Here is an 18,114-nt window from a genome sequence, read left to right as displayed (position 1 = left end):
ACTTCTCACTTCTCTCACTGCTCATCACCGTATCGGGCAAATCCATCCGGATCAGATCCTGATTTTGACACGTGGCACTTACCCTGACCCCAGCTAGTGTGATATTCCAACTTTTTCCATTCTTATTCTTTCGACTCACTCGGACGGAAATGCACTTTCAACTGTGCGAGTATATATACATATCCATTATAACTCATATCATCTTGAAGATTCATACATATACTCCTTCTCATTCCACTTCATATAGAGATTGATACCTTGTACGATGTCATCAGCACAATCTCACCGAAATCAAATTAAGGTTGGTATCCTCGGTGCTACCGGTACCGTAGGTCAGAGGTAAGTCCGTGTATCTTCGCCGCTGCTCATTCACCTCGTAGTGTGCAGTGTGCCATCCAACCTAAAAGGAACTTGCCATTCCTATACTTGACCAAATGCCCTATCATCATGTAATAGCACGAACATATACTGACTCATCCATTCCATCCAGATTCATCCAGCTCCTGTCTACCCATCCATACTTCGTCATCCACGCCCTCGGAGCTTCCAGCAGATCAGCAGGACAAAGATACGGTAAAGTCACGAAATGGAAGTTGAACACCCCCATCCCTCAGGAGATAGGTAATATGGTAGTTCAGGAATGTAAGCCTGATGCGCAGGGGTTCAAGGATTGTGGGGTCGTTTTTAGTGGGTTGGATGCGGATGTTGCTGGGGAGATTGGTAGGTCCATACTTTCTTTAACATGATTCTACGGTATCAAGAGTCGTAGCTTACTTTTAATGTGTGTGCTATTTCTCTTCCTACCTCAATCCTATCGTATCATCTAACGATGCGTCTAACATATAATCTTGTGTCACTTCCCTCAACCGAATCCAAAATTACACCGCCGTCCCTTTCCATACCCACAGAGGAAGCCTTCCGGTCCGCCAACCTCATCATTTTCTCCAATTCCAAGAACTACCGCCGCGACCCCCTCTGCCCACTCATTGTCCCACTTGTCAACCCCTCTCATCTCTCCATTATCCCTCATCAAAAGAAAACCCTAGGTCTCGAGAAGGGCTACATAGTAACCAACGCCAACTGCTCTACCACCGGTTTAGTCGTCCCTCTCGCAGCTTTGGAAAAGGCTTTCGGTCCATTGGAGACAGTTATGGTCACTACCCTCCAGGCCATCTCCGGAGCAGGTTACCCCGGTGTATCCGCATTAGATATATTGGATAACGTCGTACCCCACATTGGAGGGGAGGAGGAGAAGATCGAATGGGAAACGAACAAAATTCTTGGTGGTCTCAACTCCTCCAATACGGAGTTCGACCTACACTCTACGGAGAGTACAAAAGCCATAAATGTGTCGGCTACTACCACCCGAGTACCAGTTATAGATGGACATACCGGGGTTGTATCTGTCAAATTCAGACAGTCCCCCCCTCCCTCGATGGAAGAGATCGATAAAGCATTTAGGGAATTCCGATGTGAAGCTCAAGAGCTCAATGTTCCCTCGGCCCCTCCTCAGGCTATCGTCGTGCACGATGCTCCTGACAGACCGCAACCTAGATTAGACAAAGATATTCATAATGGGGCTTGTGTGTCTGTTGGAAGGGTGCGACCATGCCCTGTGTTGGATGTTAAGTTTGTGTGTTTGATAGATAATGTGAGACTGGGTGCGGCTACTAGTAGTATTATGAATGCTGAGATAGCTGTGGAGAAGGGTTTGATCGTTTGAGCAGGAGGAATGGAAGTGGACAGGATAGATGACGGAATAGGCTGTGCTATCTTGTTGCTAGGTAATCATCGTGGATACAATGCATTGCATCGTGATTGAGTGTAACCTCTACAAGAACGATTCTAAAGATGCACGACCTGAAGCCGAAACGCCTTTGAGATTGATATGATGGAACAGGTAATCTCACAGCAAATGGGAATACATCAGTCTTTCGACGGTAGTGAAAACAGATGTGACACTGGTAGGTTGAGAAGCCCGAATCGTTCAGGTTGTTTGAGTTGATCGATCTTGCGGGCACATGATTATGAAAATTATACATACAGTAATCTCACATATATAATACACTACACTACAGCGCGTCTGTACTATTCATAACGATCCAAGTATACGATCTATTTCAAACTCGTTTGCGCACCCCTCAAACTCAGATAAGCTTGATCACCACCGGGTCCCTATTAACCATTCAGGAGTCGTATCAGCTTGAATGTTCCCTTATTAGTTTACGAATGGGTGAAGACAGCTGATCAAGTCGAGTGCACTCACCAATCCCCTTACAACATGCCATACGTCCAATCCCTTGTATCTCAACTTCGTCCTTGGATCTGTATAACTAGCGTGTAATCCCGTTATATCGCAATACTTCTTAGGGGGAAGTAAAGAAGGTGGTGCAGTGGGTGTATGATCTATCCCCAAAATGCAAATCACAATATAAGCTATCTCCACATAGTACCAAAGCTAGGGAGTTAGCTCACAAGTGATAATCTCCTTCCTTGGTCCGTTATTGTCCCCCTGACCATCCTCAATTTTGACAGGTTCGTTCTGCGGCGTATCAACCTCCATATCCTCATCTTCGTCTCCTTCCTCCCCGTTGGCGGGCGTACTAGTCCCACTCCCCACTGTACTATCCACCCCTAAGCCTAGACCTAATCCAGTACCTTCGCCGTTCTGGTTTTGAGCCAATTCCCTCTTCAGCCTTCCTTTAAGGAGATTCGCAATATTCCCTTTCTTCGCTCCTGAGCTAGTAGATTTCTTCTTCTTCGTTATATCTATGACCTCTCCCCTGGCTTTGGCAGCAGTATGTACAGCTGACAGAAACCCGTCCCCGCCGCTGAGACGCTCTCGTTCAAGGATGAGGATCTGTTTGGCGTTTTTGCGGACTATGGAGGTACTGGTCGTGGCTGTTCGGGAGGGGAGTTTGGAGGTGTAGGTGGGGGATTTGAATGGGCGGGGAAGGTCGAAGTAGGATAGTTTGTCTGCTTGGGTCTGTGGGATCGGAAGGTTTTTTAGTGAGTACGGGTGTATAGCTGGGACACGAATCAAGGTGGAAGAGTACGACAAATTCTAATTCAAACACTGTGGAAGGTTCTGTCTTCCGAACAACTCGACAAGCCGCCGTACACGTGAAGCGATGGGATCACTCACTGGCACATACGGCCCTTCGTCGCCTGGTGCAGGGGTGGACGTATTGGACTTCCGAGGTCCAGGTCGGCCTGGAAATTTAGGTGCCCTAAGGTAGTAGCTGGGTATCAGCTTCCCAGTCACTTTGTTGACATGAGCTAAAAGGGAGTTACATACATGGCTTAGGTAGATATCTCGTTTCTCTCCTACCAGTTGCAAATTAGATGGTTGACTTGGATAGCTGTTTGATTTTCTCGTCTCGTCTCGTCTTGACTTGTCCCGTTGCAGAATTTTGTGTGATATGTCTTGCGAAATCTGATTTGTATCGAGTAAAATGCTAGATTATCAATTCAAGATATCGCATATCAAGTTTATGAACTTGTCTACCCGACTTCCATCCGCAACATCAACATCCTCTACGCACGGAGATGAAGTCAATCTCCGCCACCCCCGACATGAACACCAACCTCCTTAGTTGCAATCAGTCACTTCCTGCTCTTGCTTTCACATTTCACCAACCACAACTGAAAAAATTCACAGCCACCAGATAGCCCGAGCATACGAGACACGATGTCGCTGTATGGAGGCATCAAGTTCGCCTCCTCCTCGGGTTCGGCCCCACCGGAAGAAGGCAAACCATCAACATCAACTTCTCAACCCTCCTCATCAACCTTCACATCAGGTCAAGGGCAACCTCCCACCTCGACCCCCCAACCTCAGAAGACAGGCGAATGGTCAGCAGCCCTCAAATTCGCACCCAGAGTGAATAAGCCCAAACCTCTCACCGCATCTCGTCCTATAGGCTTTGCCAGTACCACAACGACAATTGCATCAAGTTCAAGTTCCGGTACTTCACCTATTGTGACGAAGAGTAAACCCGATATTATACGTTCTGCTGAACCTTCTCTTACTGGTGTGGGGATCTCGACTGGAGGGCAGAATGTAGAAGATGAGATTCAATTTGGAGCTGATGGGCTGCCTTTGGCGAAGGCGCCTGCTATGACGCTTGTTCCGAAGGGTGCGGGGACGGGGAAGAGGGAGAGGGAGGGGGAGGATAAGAAGAGGAAGAAGAAGAAGAAGGTGGGTGTACCAGATCTTACACATCTCTTTGTCAATCCTTTCCCCTGCTGTATCATAGAGTTTAGCGATGCTAACGTTGACTTTGCATGTCCGTAGAAGAGGAACAACTTTGGACAACCTTTCGTATCGACTTTCAACCCTGACGAACAGTATGATCCCAATAGACCTAACGATTTGGGTGAATACCAAGCGTACCGCAAGAGGATGAGAGAAGAACGCAGGATGAAATTAGTGGAAGAGAGGCGAAGAAAAGCCGAGGGTCTGAGTAGTGGAGAATCAAGCTATTATACTGATAGTGAGGAGGAGGCACCAAGGAGGGATGGTAAGTTAGCTTTGCCTTTACTGTTCTCCCCAAACTGAGATGTAAGCTAATTCCCATAATGCTAAAGCTCCCAAGATGTTCGCTCCTCCCAAGATATACTCTGAAAACACCTCAACACCAAATCATCCACCACCTCCTTCTCTGACCACACCTCAAGCATCATCAGGGGACGACGCATACGCCCGCCGAGCAGCAATGGCTTCTTCAGGCGACGATGCCTACGCCAGAAGAGCGGCATTATCTCATCCCACTTCATCTTCAACAGGCGACGATGCGTATGCAAGACGAGCAGCGATGTCCCAGCAACCTGCAAGTGGGGATGATGCCTACGCGAGGAGAGTGGCAATGTCACAAGGTCAACAACCACCTTCTTTCGCCCCTTCCTCTTCCTCCGCTCAAGCTCCTCAATTTGCGCCTCCCGCTCAAAACGCAGCGTCATCGGACATTCCGGGATTCGCTTCTTCCGTTCCTGCTCCTGTACCTGCTGCGACTTCTGCTGCAGAGGCATCTGATAAGGAAAAGGAAGATTTCGCAAAGATGCTAGAAGATAGGAAGAAAGCTGCTGAAGCTATTGCAGCGAAGTTCAGAGCTTTCGGTGGTGGTGCCGCTGCTGGTCCATCGGATCCCCCTCCTGTGACTGCATCTGCACCTGTTGAAGATAGGTAAGCTAAGATGTACCGCTTGGAAAGCATCAAAGCTGACATTGCATGTGTAGTGGTAATGGCACATTCGCAGAGAAGAGTGAGCTTTTATATTCCTCAGGAACTGATCCCTCGTAGAGATGCTTAGCTAACGTCTATCGGTGCTTAGTGATGCGTAAATGGGGTCATCAAGAAGGATCGACTCTGGGTATCCGAAATGAGGGTCTCGTCCATGCTCTCACCGCAGAACACGTAATTAACCAACCTCAGCCCAAACCTGGTGAAACCCTATCCAAACGTCAGATAGCAAAGCAGAAGACGGCAATGGCAAATCTGAAGAATAAGAAATGGGTCCAGGCGCCCACTTCGAGGGGTAGGATAGTTAATGCTAATGAGGATGCAAGAGCACTAGATGAAAGGGGAAAGCGGGGCGAGGAAAGTAGGATTATCTGTTTGGTAGGTGTGGTAGGGAGTGAGGAGGAGATAGATGAGGAGTTGGGGGATGAGATTGGCGAGGAGTGTAGTAAATATGGGTGAGTCTAAGTCCAGCTGAGTTATCGTGTCTGCCAAGGAGACAAGGCTCATTGCAAGAGTGGTTGTAGGATTGTGGAAAGAGTTGTACTGCACATGGTCGAACCGCCTCCTCCTGAACCGTCGGAATGTCTGAGGATATTCGTAGTCTTCTCTGGGATGGCGGGAGCTTGGAGAGCTACGAAGGAATTGGATGGGAGGTTCTTTGGAGGTAGGAAGATTGTGAGTCAGCTTATCGTCCATTTTAGATTCCCAGATGGATAGCTGATGAAATTTGGATTTGTAGCGAGCTACGTATTTCGATGAGGAGAGATTTGATCGAGGTGAGAGGGATGGTGAGATACTGGGGTAGATCGGTATGAGATACCAAGTAGAAGTGTATGTGTTATGGTCGAGCTTGGGTGTACGTCTGCTGTACGTGGATTGGACATTATGCATCTATTGTATACAGATATCACACTATCATAACCGGATTGCTGAGGCTATCTCCTACCATCATTATCCATTTTACTTCAATTATACTTTGTTTTTACCTTTTCATTCTTACTGCTTCAAGAACACCACTCAAATCAGCGTTCTTTTCTCCTCGTTATCCCCGGTGAGCTTTTTCACAGCCACAGGGGTATTACTGAACAACCAACTAGCTTGATACGACCCCAACCTAATTAAATTCTGCGCCCAATTACTTGGACTCGCACCGGTGCTGATACAGGTCTTGTCAGAGTCGGACGAAGTAAATGAAGGAAATGAGTTGTTTGAAATAGAATGGGTAAGTTGGATAGGTCTAGGTGTACTTAGACTATCCCTCCCTTGACATATCGCGGGCGAAACGAGGATCTCTGAGTCGTAGCCTGATTCTGAGGAGGTGTACAATGAGGCTGGGGCCGTGAGGGAGGTGGAGTGAAGGACGAAGGGGTTCTTGTGGGTTTTGGGATTTAACGTGTGTGTTTGAGTTTGTGAAGAGAATCGATTTAGTTCGATATTGATTTTCTTGGTTAGGGCTTGAATCATCAGATTACGCATCTCGTCTTCACCATCATCGTTGCTGTCTGACGGATCATCGAAGATGTTCTTCCCCTCCTTATCCATGGGGATTCGCAGTGAATCCAGGAGATCTAGAAGTCTTGAACATAGATCTCTGAACATAAGTATGAGGTCCTGTTTTTCCTTGGGTTTGAGTTTTTGATTAGTATTTTGTGAATGATATAACTTGTTACTGGTTTTTTGTAAGTCCGATATTGGTCTTGCCAAGTACCTCAGTATCTCCTCTGCACTCAAATACTTTGTGAGCTTTGAGTCGATCTCATGAGGTACCAGGGTTCTTTCAGAATCGCTAGATCCTCTTCTATCCCCCAATACAGGCTTCTCATCGATAGTACTATACTTACCTCTTCGTTTCAGGGAGCGAAAACGTGACGGGAGGAGAGAGACTAATATGGATAAGCGATGAGGGGATTGTGGAGGTGTTGGAGGCGTATAGGGGGTTTGTGGTGGAGGAGAAGAGGGGTTGAGGATGTGCGTGAGATGGGTGATTTGCTGGGAGAGGAGGTTGAGGTCGTCTCTTTTCATTCGATTTGACGGTGGAGTCAACACATTAGTATGAGTCTATCCAAGGGAAGGAAACGCAGAGAGGGAAAGAGGGACTTACCGGAGTTGGGAGATTCCGATGGATGGGATATTTTGGATGTACATTTTACTTTGGATAGATTGGCACTGGAAGGGCTTTTGGGGTGAATCCAGTTTCTGAATTGGGGAGCGATCTACAAAATTTTAGTCTTTACTGATGTGATACAATCAGGTTCTGATACCTCGATGTCTTCTGGAAAATGGTAAGGTCAAAGAGTAGCGGAGTTCGTTTATCGGATGTTCTGTCGTTCCCTGCTTGTTTCGATGAGCGATGGGCACTTTCGTTTTATGGTTTGTTTGGTATAGTTTTGGCCTTGATTGCTATGAGAGGACAATTAAGGTCAAGTTGCAATTTTTCAGCTGGATCCATGCATATATACAAGCTTTCCTGGGATGTCTTGAAGACATACGATGATATCATACTCAACCGAGAAATCAAACGCGAGCAGGTGTAAGAAAGGAAACCCCAAACTGTTTCAGCCATCCTTTGATGAGCTCTATGTAAGCTTTAAGATGTAGCACCCCACAGGGATGACTACCTTTGATTTTGTCCTCTCTACCACACTGCTCCTTTGCATGCGGACGTCACTGCTCCCCATCGAGCAAATCGTTTCTGATCCTCCCTAACATTGATCATGCCGTATCCCAAATGGTGCCACACCCACTCCATCGTTTACTGCAGTTGTGGTAACTTGTAAACAACGGGATCAAATTATGAACCACACCACGCGTTTCACTCGTTCCTCTTCAATCTACGCGTTCATGAGGAAATCAATGTCAATATCAATATCGCTATAGTTATCGTCCTCAACATTAGCTATACATTGCATCACACAGTCAGCAAGGGAAGAAGCAAATCAGCATCATGTCATCAAGAGTCCCCTCGGGGTCTGGATCGACCGTCCCCTTTACTCCGAAACCAAGGAAGAGGACGAGCTCGAGCAGGTTCAGTCTGAACGATAGGGAGTTGAATCAGGTATGTACTTTCATCTGGCATACACCCCTTAGCGGTGGTCCTCAGCTAGCCGTTCCGAGCAGGAAAATCCTTGACAGCTGATTGAATGACTCTGGATAGTTTGTGGGAACTCTCGCATCTGTTAGAAGAGTCAAGCCTAATGCGATTCTGGAAGAGCTGGAACAGAGTGGGGAAGGAAGTGGATTGTTGGCTCGAGCAGGTGAGTGAAAGATCCGACATATCCTATTTCCATCAAGCTTCAACACCTGCTCTCAGTCATATGGAGAAGGCTGATCCTTAAATACCTCTCACTAAATGACAGACGGACCATCGTCCCGAGAAAGACCGTCCTCATCAGCCCAGACCCAACGACCACCTTCCAACAGAACATCAGACCGTGCACCTTCCTCATCATCCGCTCAACCACCTCGACCTTCCTCATCCTCCTCCAGACATCGAGATGTACCTAGACCCTCTACCTCCCGAGCAGCTCCCATTCCTCCCTCTGCATCTTCTTCAGCAAGACCTACCCCAGAACAAGAAAGCAGGAAGCGGAATGGTAAGCTGCCCGAAAGAGTCGCCGAGCTATCTCTGGCGGACGGGCCTGATGAAGTGGAGGAAGGAAGGGAACTGGAAGGTGTACCGATAGAGATCCAGGAAGCTTGGATATGCGAAGATCTGCTATTCGTCTTACAGGTGAGCTAGGACTTGACGACCGTTTTCTATGGGAACTTAGCTGACATTCCGACTAATATTTAGGGAGTAGAAGGGTCATTGATACGGTATAACGACGACTACGATCCGTTAGATGAAGAGCAGGCTTCGAAAGGGGCTAGGTGGAAAGTGGATCCTTCGCTAGGTCAGCTGATTTAGAGTCATTTTGCTTTCTCTTAGCTGACGCAATATGAATAGATCCTTCTTTACTATCGCTCGTGGAAAGGCTGCTGCCGCTGGCAACGTACTTTACAGCGGTAGAAGCATCCATGGAATCTCGGTGAGCTGACATTCACAGGAAGTGCTAGATTTTGGCTTATACGTTGTATGGATAGCAATTCGCCGGAATACGGTATGGTGACTCATGCGCTTAGTAGTGGGATACGGGCAATGCTCAAAGTAAGCTACATCATGCGTAACTGGAAGCAATGGGAGCTGACCGAGTTATCAGGAATACCGAGTTCTCACTGCTCAACTCGAATCACTCTTCTTATCCTCTCCGACATTCACCTTACAGACTCTCTATTTCCACTTACACCCGACACTTCATACCATGTCGCTTCTCGCTGGTCTGTGTTTGACTCTGGAAAGTGATGAAGCAGGACAGGACACATCGGATGTATCGGATGATGACGATGGTCTAGGCGGTATGGCCGAAGAACTGGGATTAGGAGGAGCAGGTCTAAAGGGACTGATGAAGAATCTGAAAGCCCAGGAAGGGTTAATAGGTGGAGGAGGACCTGTTTTAGGCGGAGAGGTATTAGGGATAATATGTGAGAGGGAAGCCACCATGAGCGGGTCAGTCAGGAAACGCACGAGGTACAGGATTATCAGCTGACCCGTTGAGTTAGTGATCCTACGGCATCGGCTCTACATTCAACATTGCTCCTTCATGCTTCTCAACCTTACTGCAGAATGTTGGTACGGTGGATAGCTACGGGGTACCTGTCAGACCCGTTCGATGAGTTTATGGTGAAGGAAAGTGGACATATAACGAAAGGTGTGCTGGAGAGTGATTATACGGACGAATATTGGGAACGGAGATATACAGTGAGCTGTCAGATTCGTTTCGAAATAGAGCATTAGCTGAGGATCGCATAGTTGCGCGATGGCTCGTCCCTTACTTCCACCAAAGTTGCTTCTGGGAAAGGGACACCAGCGTTGGGTGCAGGTGTGCCCCCTCCAAGACCAGGCAGCAATCGTCTACCTGGTGGAGCATGTATACCTGGATTCTTACAGCCGTGGAAACACAAGATACTGCTTGCTGGGAAATATCTGAATGTGATTCGGGAATGTGGGATAGAGGTGAAGAAACCTAATGAGGTGGGAGAGGAGGAAGGGGATGGTATGGTCGTCATGAATGAGCCGAAGTGAGTATGGTTCACTTCAGCTGTACATCTGGATTCAGCGTTCAGATCATAGCTGACTGTCAGTCTAGGTTTTATAAGCGTATAGAAGATGCGTACATATACGCGAACAAGACGCTTCTCAAGCTTATGGTGGAGGAGCAGGAGCTGATACCTCATCTACGGTAAATACGGTCTGCTGAAACTCATCATATACCTAGCTGATCACGCTCCATTCAGCTCCATGAAACATTTCTTCTTTCTCGACCAATCCGATTTCCTTACCAACTTCCTCGATCTCGCTGGAACAGAACTTCGTAAACCCGCCAAGGCGACTTCCCTGGTCAAGCTTCAATCGTTGCTTGATTTAGCTGTTCGAAATCCAGCATCTTCGAGCTCGAATGACCCATATAAGGATGATCTGAAGATCGTCATGCAGTCTCAAGGGTTGTACGAGTGGCTGTTGAAGATTGTTAGCAAGACTGGATCTTTGACTGAAGATGGAGAATTGGATTTCGCGATGGGAGATGGACATGAGGACGAGGGGACCAGGCGGTCTGAAAAGGAGAGGACGTTGCTGGGTGAGTCATCCACCAGAAGTACCATGGAGATGACGTGCTGGGGAGCTGACGGAGATATTGGTACAGCTATCGACGCACTGGCATTCGATTACTCCGTCAAGTTCCCCTTATCCCTTGTCATCTCTCGAAAGACCATAACGCGATATCAGTTAATCTTCCGATTCTTACTGCACTTGCACCACTTGGAGTCCGCCTTATCCAGCATGTGGCTAGAACAGAAGACACCCTCATGGAGGAATAACTGCGGGAACGAAGATATGGAGAAATGGAAATCGCGAATATTCTCTCTGAGATCAAGGATGTTGAGCTTTGTTCGACAGGTATTAGCGTTCGCTACAGGAGAAGTGCTGGAACCTAACTGGAGAGCTTTGGAATCGAAACTAGCAAAAGTACAAACTGTTGATCAGCTTCTCAAAGATCATGTGGACTTTTTAGATACATGCTTGAAGCAGTGTATGCTGACTACTTCGAAGCTATTAAGCGTGAGTTGTGGTCTCTCTTGGACAATAGCTTCTATCTCTGGATAAACAGGCTGATGAAAAGCTGATGCAATGACTGGTTGGATAAAATAGATCTACGCGAAACTCATGACGACCATATCGGTCTTTGTATCCTACCAATCATCTTTGAACACAGCTTTGAACAAATTCCTGGCGGATCCCGTAGGTGAGAGTGAACCTACCAAAGCGAATTCGAGGTGGACGGCTTTGAACAAGTTTGAGATCAACTTTAACCATCACACGAAGGTGAGCGAATGCGTTCTCTCTGTGGCTCGGAACCTGTGTTCTTCATTTGAGCAGTACTCATTTCATGGGCAAACCAGTAAAAAGGGACGTTGCTGATTTGATCGGTTTGTGCTATAGCTTCACCTCGACGCTGTGACGTACAATGCTGGATCAGAGAACGTAGCGCTTTTGGCTTTGGTGACGAGGTTACATCAGACTACTTTGAGGATATGAGTATGTATGGCGTATGATGTATAATGCATAATGCGGAGGATTAGTCCTAAGATTGAAGCACATTGCTGGCCAAAGTATCTGTCACACACTCGTAGCACATCAAGCACGACTCTTGCTATCCGCCCATCAACAATTGTCAACCCATATGACCTGTTGCCTCTTAACAAAGATGCTGTCTCCTGGGTTTGTGAGACGTAACTAACGAACGTAAAATCATATCATCTCATAGTAAACCGTACAAACATCTCTAAACCGAGCAACTCGATAAATCAGACTAGACCAGCTAATCCTAATCCAATTCACCCAAACAACCCTTCCCACCCTCCTCCACAACCCAATTCAAACTCTCCGCTGAATTCCCCTTTGCATCCCTGACGAGCAACGTGATATTACTACCAGGGGCGATATCCACTATCCACGTTGCCTTGTTGTCTGTTACTAGGACCATCTCCTCGACGTCTTCGGAGGTGGTGTGGTCGATGAGGGAGAGGGTGTAGGGGGTCCAGTGGAATGTGGAAGGCGTGCAGGAGTGTAGGGTTGACTGTAACACAGGGAGGGGTTAGTATTGTGTGTATGTGCGTGATATCGATTGAACGGTGTATGGAGGGAAGGTGCGATTGGATAGCATAAGGGAAGATGATTGCGTATAGAGTTGATAGGATAGCTGAAGAGGAAGAGAGGGAAACTCACTGGTCCGGTTATACTCAGGCTCTCTCCGCTGGTTGACGAAGAAGAGGAAGAGGAGGCAAGGGAAGATTGAAGTTGAGCAGCCAAGGCGATAGGGATTCTCATTTTGCTAGATTAGGTTGGTTTGATTTGGTTGATTATACGTGAGTCGTAGAGTGATGAGTCGTATGGATGGCTCGAAGAGATGTTTGTAGATGTTGTCGATGGGTTAGAGTAGTTGGTCCAGCCAGTCGTATTTATTCGGTTCGTTGAACGATGAGTATTGAAGATAGAAGGTCACAGACCTTTCCTAAGATTTAGTAAGATACTAAAGAATTAGATGGGTGGATCGGTCGTGGTCGTAAGAGTTCAAGCCTGTTGAACTATTATAGAAAGGTTGAAAGGTTGAAAGGAATATAGAAATATAGATAGGAAGGAAGGAAGTTGAGTGAAGAGGGGAGAGACACTCCTCTTTCCGACTTGCATGGTGTATTTATACTTTCTACATGTCTCACTCGTCGCGTCGGGCGATCTACTGGTATTACCTTTTCTGGATGTAAAGCTTATTTTCACGTAAAGAGGATATTCAGGGACACTCGAGCAAACTTCGGTACTTATCACTTTACCCGTGTGCCTTTCCTCTCGTTCACTCCCTGCGGATGTGAGTAACGCTGGTTCAAGTGGACATGGATAGATTGTAACGTGTAAATGCTGTACAATGCATATGGTTTGATGGTCGATGCGAGTCTACTAATACACCTCATCCTCACTATCATCCTCGTCCAGCCCAAAGATCTTCTTGATATCTGCTAAACTCGCACCTTTGTCCTTCGATGCTCCACCAGATAACGAGGCGTTGACCAACGCAGTCTTTGATCGTTCTATCGCATCAAAACAAACAGAATTAGGAATTTGTCCATACACAGTACAGGCGAAGTTAAATGTTGACTCACGTATCTTCATGATTCTCTTTTCGACAGTCTCCTTGATGATATACCTAGTCACGTAGACATGTTTGTTCTGACCCAGTCTATGCACTCGGTCTATAGCTTGCTGTTCGATCGCTTCGTTCCACCATGTATCCATCATGAATACGTCTGTGTAACAAGAACAGTCAGCCAATTACCTCCATCTCATTCTAAAGTCACATTATGTGTAGAAGAGATGGACAGAGAAGCACGCAGGTTATGACAAACTCACGATTCGCCATAGTCAAGTTCAACCCCACTCCACCAGCTTTCAACGAAATCAGCAGAACCAGCGGTTCTTTCGTCTTCTTACCGAATTCTTCTATCGTAGCTGCTCGTTGAGCTTGAGACATTGATCCGTCGAATCGGCTAAACGCGAATCGAATGCAGAACATCAGCTGAATTTTCAATACTGAAGAACAGAAATGAGCAGCTGAAAATCAACTCACAGCCATTTGACACCCTCCTTGGTCAGAGTGGTCTCGATTAAATCTACATACACCCGCCAAATCAGCTTATCACCATATGCCAGCCGGTTCAAAGGAAGGAAGCTGACTCACCCAAGAACGAAGTGAATTGACTAAACACCAGAGTCTTCACCTCCGGATCATCCTGCCTCATAGCATCCAATTTCCTCACCAGAGCTCGTAACTTCGTACTCTGTACTAAATCCACTTTGCCTAACGTCACTCCAGGTTCTCCTTCCTCGTGTATACCAGTCAATGGGTTAACCCTTTTGCGTTTACGCTGGATCGATCGGAGGTCTGATAATTTGATGGGACCTTTTGAGCAGGAAGGGCAGAGGGCAGGTTTATTTTGGTCTTCGCATGTGCCTATCCAGTTGACTATGCAGTCTTGGCAGCTAGACAACAAAAATGAATCAGCTCAAGTCGCTCAAGACTGGAAGAGTCCCTTCGGTCGATATGCTATTCCGGTATGCCAACTCACCATCGATGGTAACAAGGCAACAATACCTCATCGAACATCTCATTCGAGCAGATATCACAAATCGGTGTGGTCTCCTGTTCCCCCAGTTCCTTCAAAACCCTCTCAGCGAACGCATGGTCCACCTCCTCCACGTCTTCTCCATTGGTCTTGTGGGTCGCCTTGGCACCACCAGCATACAATGCGATCAAGTCTTTCAGGTTCTCCTTCTCATCGCCTGTCTCGGCGTCTAGTAACTTATCGGTAGATTCGTCATCTTCTGTCGATTTGCCTAACACCAACAGTGGGTGATCCACACATTGACGGAGTCTAGAATACACCGTTAGCTTGATATAATACACCCCAGCACGATGGGAAGGTGAAAGCAAAGTTCGAAGCTCACTTCATGAGCATTGCCAAGATACTCGTATAATTCGACATAGCCCTTCCCTCCGCATCTAACTGGATGAATCGCCTCTTAGCCCTGTCTTCGAGATGCTTGTATATCTGTCTTTCAGGTCTTGAGAAATCCAGAACTTGTATATCAACCTGTTATCGACAGCATTCAGCTTGATTCCTCCCCCTCAAGCATGGGAAAGACATGGACAACTGACTGTCTTAGGTGGTAGGTCCACGATCAACTTCCCATCTTTATCTCTCATTGTCTTCTCTCGTCTCAGCAAACATGATTCTAGGATATACTGAACAACATTCAAAGCTTTTGGGTCCTGATTCAGGAATGGGACCGTGACGAAACTATCCGTCGAGATGTCAGCTGGGACCCCATTCTATTCCAAGATGTAGCCAAAAGCTCACCTTCGGAAGAACGAATAATGACCCCATGGTTCGAGCCGTAAGAAATGTCTGTACAGTCGTAAGCTTGTGCGCATCCTAATAACCCAGGTGGCGAAAAGCTTACAAGAGAGAATACAGGTCATCCAACCTGTTGACGATAGGGGTACCAGTCAACGCCCATCTCCTCTGACCTTTGATCTCGTAGCACGCTTTCGACACTTGAGCAGTCCGATTCTTGATGTTATGAGCCTCGTCCAGTACAATCCTCAGGAACTCGTCTGTATCATGATTTCTTGATTCAGCTATTCAACTCTTTGGGGAACTTTGAGAGAGATTCAGCTAACTCACGATCATATAAGCTTCCCCCTTCATACGTAGCTTTGTCCTTGTTCTTCTTCCATTTCTGATACTCGCTCGCCAACGTCCCATAAGAAGTGATAATTACATCCACTTTCTTCTTCCCCTCTTGCGAAAGTAATCTATCAATATCGATCCGATCGTTTCCATACCACATAAACGAGGTGATAGTCCCCTTCTCTGACATTTTACCCAATTCATCGTGCCACTGTGAAGCTAATGACACAGGACAGACTACCAATGTCCCTCTGGGTATGTTGGCGTTGGTAGGCTTAGGTATGGTGGGTATAGCTCGCCATTGGTTTGATAGTGTAACTTGCTTGAACTTTGGTCGTTTTAATGCCGGCTCTTCATCTTCTGCTGTAGTTGGCGGTGGAGTAGATGAAATGTCTGGGTCGATGTTGACGTGTATGAGAGAAGCCATCATACATGTTTTGCCCATACCTATCAGAGCAGATTAACGAGATATTCATACGCTGATTGTGAACACTTACCCATAGCATCAGCCAAAATACCACCTTTAGCTCTAGTATTCGACGTAGGGAAAGTCAAGCTCAATTCTCCACTGTAAGGGTTCCAATAGAATTTCCGACTTGGATCAACGAAATCGTCCTCGTCTTCAATCTCGATGGGTTGGCCTTCAACATGTTCCTTCTTGAATGCGTATCTGAGACACAGGAGTGAAGTAAGCCAAGGGTATATAACATATCAGAAGGGACGCCAATACTCACTCCTCCCACAATGGATGCAAACTCTGATTATCCCTTATACTTTCATCACCCTTCTCTCTAGCGCTCATCCACGTTAAAGCCTGCTTCTGATACGGTCTAAGCGTATACAAGAAGGACTCGGGCGGGTCACTCTCTTCTAAGCGATTGTCTCCTTGTTGAGCTCTACAGTCAGGCATGATTAGCTACCTAATCGGTCGACACTTCCGAGATAGCTGTAGGACTCACTTTGCATAAATCGCATCAATCTCATTCATCTGCTTCTCATCCAACTTCTCAGCCTCATCTCCACTATCCTCGTCCTCTTCTTCCTCGTTATCGCTATTAGCTGCTGAAGCTTTCCCTTTACCCTTCTCAGATGCTGTACCATTACTGCCCTTTGATGGAGAAGGACTTCGTTTGGGTTTAGGTGAATCTGAGAAGTGTTGAAGGGAGGTTTCGTTAATGACTGCTGCGCCATTCTTCTTCTGAGCGAGTAGCAAAGCATTCGAACGTATTGGCTTTACGCCAATTCGGCCTATAGACAGGATAGGTATAAGCTACAGCACTAGGTGAGGACACTTGGTCGAGACAAAGCTCACTGAACAAAGCACCCAAAGCATCTTTCCTTCTTCTCATAGCTTCCTCCTCTGTGGTCTCCTTCTGCTCCTGCCAGAATGTACCTTCTTCTTTTCGCTCATCCTTCTTCTCAACATTCTCAAATGCCTTACGAGCTAGGAACACCTTGACATTGAGGAGTATCGTACTTCCTGTTGAAAGACTGAGAGGACAGTCTATCACATGACCAGTCAAAGAAACTAGAGGGAAGTGGGTTTCGTCAGCGGTACGATCTCCATGGAACCGTCAAGAGAGCGATGCTACTCACTGACGCCGGTGTCTAAGAGATGAGTCAAGAATCCTGCTTCTTGGACTGACAATCTTCCGACTACAGCACTATAATATAAGCTATTTCCTTGTGGATGTAGCCACCCAAAATATGTCTGCTTACCCTCTGCGAATAAGGAGAGGAAAGTCAGCTGATGATGTAAAATTCCGAACAGATCGCTTCAGCTCACCGAATCCACGATCATTCCTAAATCTAATAATCGAATCTACCACAGGTTTACCCGTCGTCTTTTTCGGGGGCTACGACCACATCCCTATCAGCTAGTCCTTTTCATGATAAGTACAAAGCTAACTTACAGCAGGACTACTCTTCTTACTCATCATCGACCCCAACGTAACCTGTTTCCCACCTATCACCTTCCCCTTGGCACCCACTACCTTCCCATTTACCAATCTCGCAGGCCCCTTGGTATCTCTGATAGTGCTTTTCTCTTCGACTTGAGACTTGGGTTTAGGTCGTTCGAACACCACTTTACTCCCTGGCGAACAATATCCTTTCCCTTTTGATAAACTCCACCCCTCGCATACGAATTCACCTAGATAGCCTTGATCGAAATCATTCGGTATAGCCGAAGGAGGGGGAGAGGAAGAAAGGTTCCTTTTGATTCTTGATGGTCCTGCAATGTTGGATGAAGTTGGCTTGATATCTAGGGGGACTATATCATCGCTATTCTGTGAACCGAATACTTCCTGCGATTGCTGGGTTTTACGATTGTTGCTATTACCGTTGGTCCTGGTTGAAGTAGCTGTGGAAGGAGGGTTGATAGCTGATGATGAAGGACCTGCCAGTGCTCCAGATGCGATTATCACATCTTCCTCCTCCTCTGAATCGGATACTGGGAAGAATAGATCGGGAGAGGATCGTTTGGAGGGGATTGAAGATTCTTCGTCGATGTCCATTTTGGTTGACTGAAG

At 46.8% G+C, this 18,114-nt stretch overlaps 7 protein-coding genes across 7 annotated transcripts; 3 read left to right on the top strand and 4 right to left on the bottom strand.

Annotated features, from left to right (window-relative positions):
* Nucleotides 1-265: 265 nt before the first annotated feature.
* On the top strand, nt 266-1,723 carry I302_105834 (aspartate-semialdehyde dehydrogenase; the record flags this gene model as incomplete). The annotated part of the gene is made up of 3 exons (XM_019191586.1): nt 266-339; nt 491-720; nt 909-1,723. 3 exons carry the CDS (start codon nt 266-268, stop codon nt 1,721-1,723), a joined length of 1,119 nt encoding a protein of 372 aa, XP_019046216.1.
* A 392-nt stretch (nt 1,724-2,115) lies between these two features.
* I302_105833 (uncharacterized protein) lies at nt 2,116-3,578 on the bottom strand (the record flags this gene model as incomplete). The annotated part of the gene is made up of 5 exons (XM_065870151.1): nt 2,116-2,175; nt 2,267-2,406; nt 2,476-2,986; nt 3,146-3,436; nt 3,546-3,578. 5 exons carry the CDS (start codon nt 3,576-3,578, stop codon nt 2,116-2,118), a joined length of 1,035 nt encoding a protein of 344 aa, XP_065726223.1.
* A 113-nt stretch (nt 3,579-3,691) lies between these two features.
* Nucleotides 3,692-6,047, top strand: I302_105832 (uncharacterized protein; the record flags this gene model as incomplete). The annotated part of the gene is made up of 7 exons (XM_019191584.1): nt 3,692-4,201; nt 4,298-4,523; nt 4,591-5,185; nt 5,239-5,264; nt 5,334-5,697; nt 5,767-5,917; nt 5,982-6,047. The coding sequence occupies 7 exons, from the start codon at nt 3,692-3,694 to the stop codon at nt 6,045-6,047; spliced, it is 1,938 nt and encodes a 645-aa protein (XP_019046214.1).
* A 212-nt stretch (nt 6,048-6,259) lies between these two features.
* Nucleotides 6,260-7,264, bottom strand: I302_105831 (uncharacterized protein; the record flags this gene model as incomplete). Its single annotated transcript, XM_019191583.1, has 1 exon — nt 6,260-7,264. The coding sequence occupies one exon, from the start codon at nt 7,262-7,264 to the stop codon at nt 6,260-6,262; it is 1,005 nt and encodes a 334-aa protein (XP_019046213.1).
* A 922-nt stretch (nt 7,265-8,186) lies between these two features.
* On the top strand, nt 8,187-11,876 carry I302_105830 (uncharacterized protein; the record flags this gene model as incomplete). The annotated part of the gene is made up of 14 exons (XM_019191582.1): nt 8,187-8,297; nt 8,397-8,496; nt 8,599-8,972; nt 9,036-9,135; nt 9,189-9,270; nt 9,326-9,389; nt 9,442-9,788; nt 9,842-10,040; nt 10,092-10,360; nt 10,429-10,521; nt 10,577-10,917; nt 10,984-11,399; nt 11,490-11,663; nt 11,781-11,876. 14 exons carry the CDS (start codon nt 8,187-8,189, stop codon nt 11,874-11,876), a joined length of 2,766 nt encoding a protein of 921 aa, XP_019046212.1.
* Nucleotides 11,877-12,165: 289 nt separating this feature from the next.
* I302_105829 (uncharacterized protein) lies at nt 12,166-12,668 on the bottom strand (the record flags this gene model as incomplete). The annotated part of the gene is made up of 2 exons (XM_019191581.2): nt 12,166-12,417; nt 12,567-12,668. 2 exons carry the CDS (start codon nt 12,666-12,668, stop codon nt 12,166-12,168), a joined length of 354 nt encoding a protein of 117 aa, XP_019046211.2.
* A 624-nt stretch (nt 12,669-13,292) lies between these two features.
* Nucleotides 13,293-18,099, bottom strand: I302_105828 (uncharacterized protein; the record flags this gene model as incomplete). The annotated part of the gene is made up of 18 exons (XM_065870150.1): nt 13,293-13,423; nt 13,496-13,639; nt 13,743-13,879; nt 13,960-14,002; nt 14,071-14,372; nt 14,459-14,764; nt 14,838-14,983; nt 15,049-15,190; nt 15,251-15,298; nt 15,354-15,507; nt 15,578-16,030; nt 16,081-16,253; nt 16,318-16,479; nt 16,543-16,831; nt 16,896-17,111; nt 17,180-17,239; nt 17,370-17,439; nt 17,497-18,099. 18 exons carry the CDS (start codon nt 18,097-18,099, stop codon nt 13,293-13,295), a joined length of 3,579 nt encoding a protein of 1,192 aa, XP_065726222.1.
* Nucleotides 18,100-18,114: the final 15 nt, after the last annotated feature.

Source organism: Kwoniella bestiolae, chromosome 4 (assembly GCF_000512585.2).
Source record: "Kwoniella bestiolae CBS 10118 chromosome 4, complete sequence".
Classification (NCBI taxonomy): domain Eukaryota; kingdom Fungi; phylum Basidiomycota; class Tremellomycetes; order Tremellales; family Cryptococcaceae; genus Kwoniella; species Kwoniella bestiolae.
Note: the sequence above shows the minus strand (reverse complement) of the source record. Positions and strands in the feature narration are given on the sequence as shown.